This window comes from Crocuta crocuta, unplaced genomic scaffold, assembly GCF_008692635.1.
Source record: "Crocuta crocuta isolate KB4526 unplaced genomic scaffold, BGI_CrCroc_1.0 scaffold229, whole genome shotgun sequence".
NCBI lineage: Eukaryota > Metazoa > Chordata > Mammalia > Carnivora > Hyaenidae > Crocuta > Crocuta crocuta.
The window spans coordinates 4,998,571-5,000,857 of record NW_027536464.1 but is presented as its reverse complement, the minus strand read 5'-3'; the positions used below and the strand labels follow the sequence as shown (position 1 = coordinate 5,000,857).

Sequence of the window (2,287 nt, the reverse complement as noted above, 5' to 3'; positions counted from 1 at the left end):
GGGCCCCGGCGACTTGGACTTTTTCCCTCGCTTCTCTTCTGCGGTGGCGTCCTCGGGCAGCACGGGCTCCTGCGTGCGCCGGTGGGGCGAGGTGGGGGTGGCCGGGGGCTGGGCGCNTGAGGCTGGAGCTCAGGGTCCTCCCTGTACAATCCGCTCTGAGGGACGCTGCTGCGGAACCAAGAGGAAGAGGGGTAGAAGATTTAGGCGTCTCCCCTCCTAGACCTTCAGCTCGTGATAGGAATTGGACGGTGGGGCATGCTGGGAAGGCTTGGAGGTGACATGGGTCAGACCCTCTGCCCCCTCCCCCCAAGAGGAAGGCACAGCCATAGCAGGTGCTGGGGAGAGGCTGGCAGCCCTGGCACCAGAAGATCGGGCTGGTGGCTGGGCCCAAGTACAGACTCAGCCTCCCGGGCGCTGACCAGTCCCCTCCCCCCAGCCCCGAAAGCTAGGAAAAAGCAAAAAAAAAAAAAAAAAGAAAGAAAGAAAGAAAGAAAAAAGAAAACCAAAACCCAAAAAAACCCAGAACAGAGCGGTGGGAGAGAAAAGAATGAGCTTAGGACCCAAATGATGGTGAAGAAAGACAGGAGGGTTGGATGGGGAGGGGCCCTCTCAGGAATGCAGCCTCTCTCTCATTCCTGCCCCCAGCAGCCCCCCCTCCCCCCTCCCCGGCAGCCCTGCCCATCCTAGCGAGACATACCCCTTTCACAGTGGCCTCTACAAGAATAGGCACTAGCCTCCGGGGAGCAACACCCCCATCCCAGGGACTACCTAGCACCTACTCACACCTAAGCCCCTCGCCAGTGCTGGCACAACACAGCAGGTGGCAGCTGAAGCCCCTGGGGTGGGAGACTAGAGCACCCAGGTTCCCATTCCCTTTGATCAATCTGCCCCCATTACAGGCCTCTGACTTTGTCCTGCCTCTGGGAAAATTACCTTGAATCCATTGAACCCCCTCACCCACCTCCACCACCATCCTCCCACCCAGCACAGAAGCTCCCCAAAGGGGTATGCTCCGAAATAACTCAGCTCAGAAATAACTACTGCGTGGGCCCGAAGGGGTGTGGGAGCAGAGGAAGAGGGAATGAGCCGGTCAGCTCAGAGTTCCCTTCTCATCCAACAGAGCTTTTGATGCCCAAGAGCTGGGCCTCAGTTTCTCCCACCTGGACTCTCGGGGAAGACATCAAACAGAAGGATTAGCAAGGAAAGGAATCTGAGATATTAACATCATACCTGACTCACTCGAGAGCTTCCTAAAAACTTAGGGTTTTTTTTCCTAAAAACTGAGTACTCACTGTGTGCCAAGTGTGTACTAAATATGCTTAAGATGCACTGAGCCCTTTAACCCTTACAACAAGTCTCCCAGATAGGAAGTGTCACTGCCTCCATTTACGGATGAACAAACTGAGGCTTAGAGAGAAGTGCCTTACCAAGGTGGCACAGCTAGGAAATGGCTGGTATCAGGACTGAAGCCCAGGTGGTCTGACACCTGACCCCATATTCCCTGCAAACGTCTAGGATTCTGAGAGCACAGAAGGAAGGAGGAATAGGGTACCAGCCACAAGCAGAAGTTCTATGGGGTGCCTGAGTGTTAAGGATGTTTCAGACTACCTGGGTCAGCCACCCACACTGCAGAACCCACCTCTGATGGTGGGGGTGAGGAGAGAAGGATGATTGGTAGAAGAGCAATCCATGGTGCCCTGAGGGAACAGAATCTCAGCCAGCCACCTGCAGGGAGGCAGAGTCTACTATGGGGAAGGGACAGCAGAGTCCCTAAGGGATGGCCTCTGGGAACTGGGTAACGCATTGGAAAGAAATCAGGGACAGCAGAGGAGGCCTCTTGCTGGCAGTTCTGAGCTCCAGGCCAGCCTCTGTACCACAGACATCACTAAGGAAATGGGTTTCTCCGAAGTTGCCATAGCAACTCCGGGCTTAGGCTGAGGCCTGGCAAAGGAAGGCAGGGAAGGAAAAGGCGAGTCCAGGGCCCAGGAGTGCCTGGGTAATGCCAACCAGATAAAGCAAGGGAGGCTCCCCTGCCCCAGACCTCTCCCCTGCCTACCGCTAGCCACTCCAACTACCTTCAAAACAGTCTCCCTCCACCAGCCTCCTTCTTTCTCCTCCATGATGGCCCCTCCCCCACACGCTCATACCCATCACAAGTTAGGCCCCTCTCAGCTCCTCAAATGTCCCCCAACACCTCTATCAACAGCCACTCCCTTCTTCTACTCTAGCACTCCCCCCTGTATCTGCCAGCCCCCAAGTCTCCAAAAATGGCTCCAATGCCTCACTC

At 55.8% G+C, this 2,287-nt stretch overlaps 1 protein-coding gene across 1 annotated transcript in view; it reads right to left on the bottom strand.

Annotated features, from left to right (window-relative positions):
• LOC144218632 (striated muscle preferentially expressed protein kinase-like) overlaps positions 1 to 2,287 on the bottom strand; it is an 18,499-nt gene that overhangs the window by 5,366 nt on the left and 10,846 nt on the right. The window contains exon 5 of the mRNA XM_077748571.1: positions 64 to 168. Within this exon, the coding sequence (XP_077604697.1) occupies positions 64 to 168 (105 nt within the window). The remainder of the gene's footprint in view (positions 1 to 63; positions 169 to 2,287) is intronic.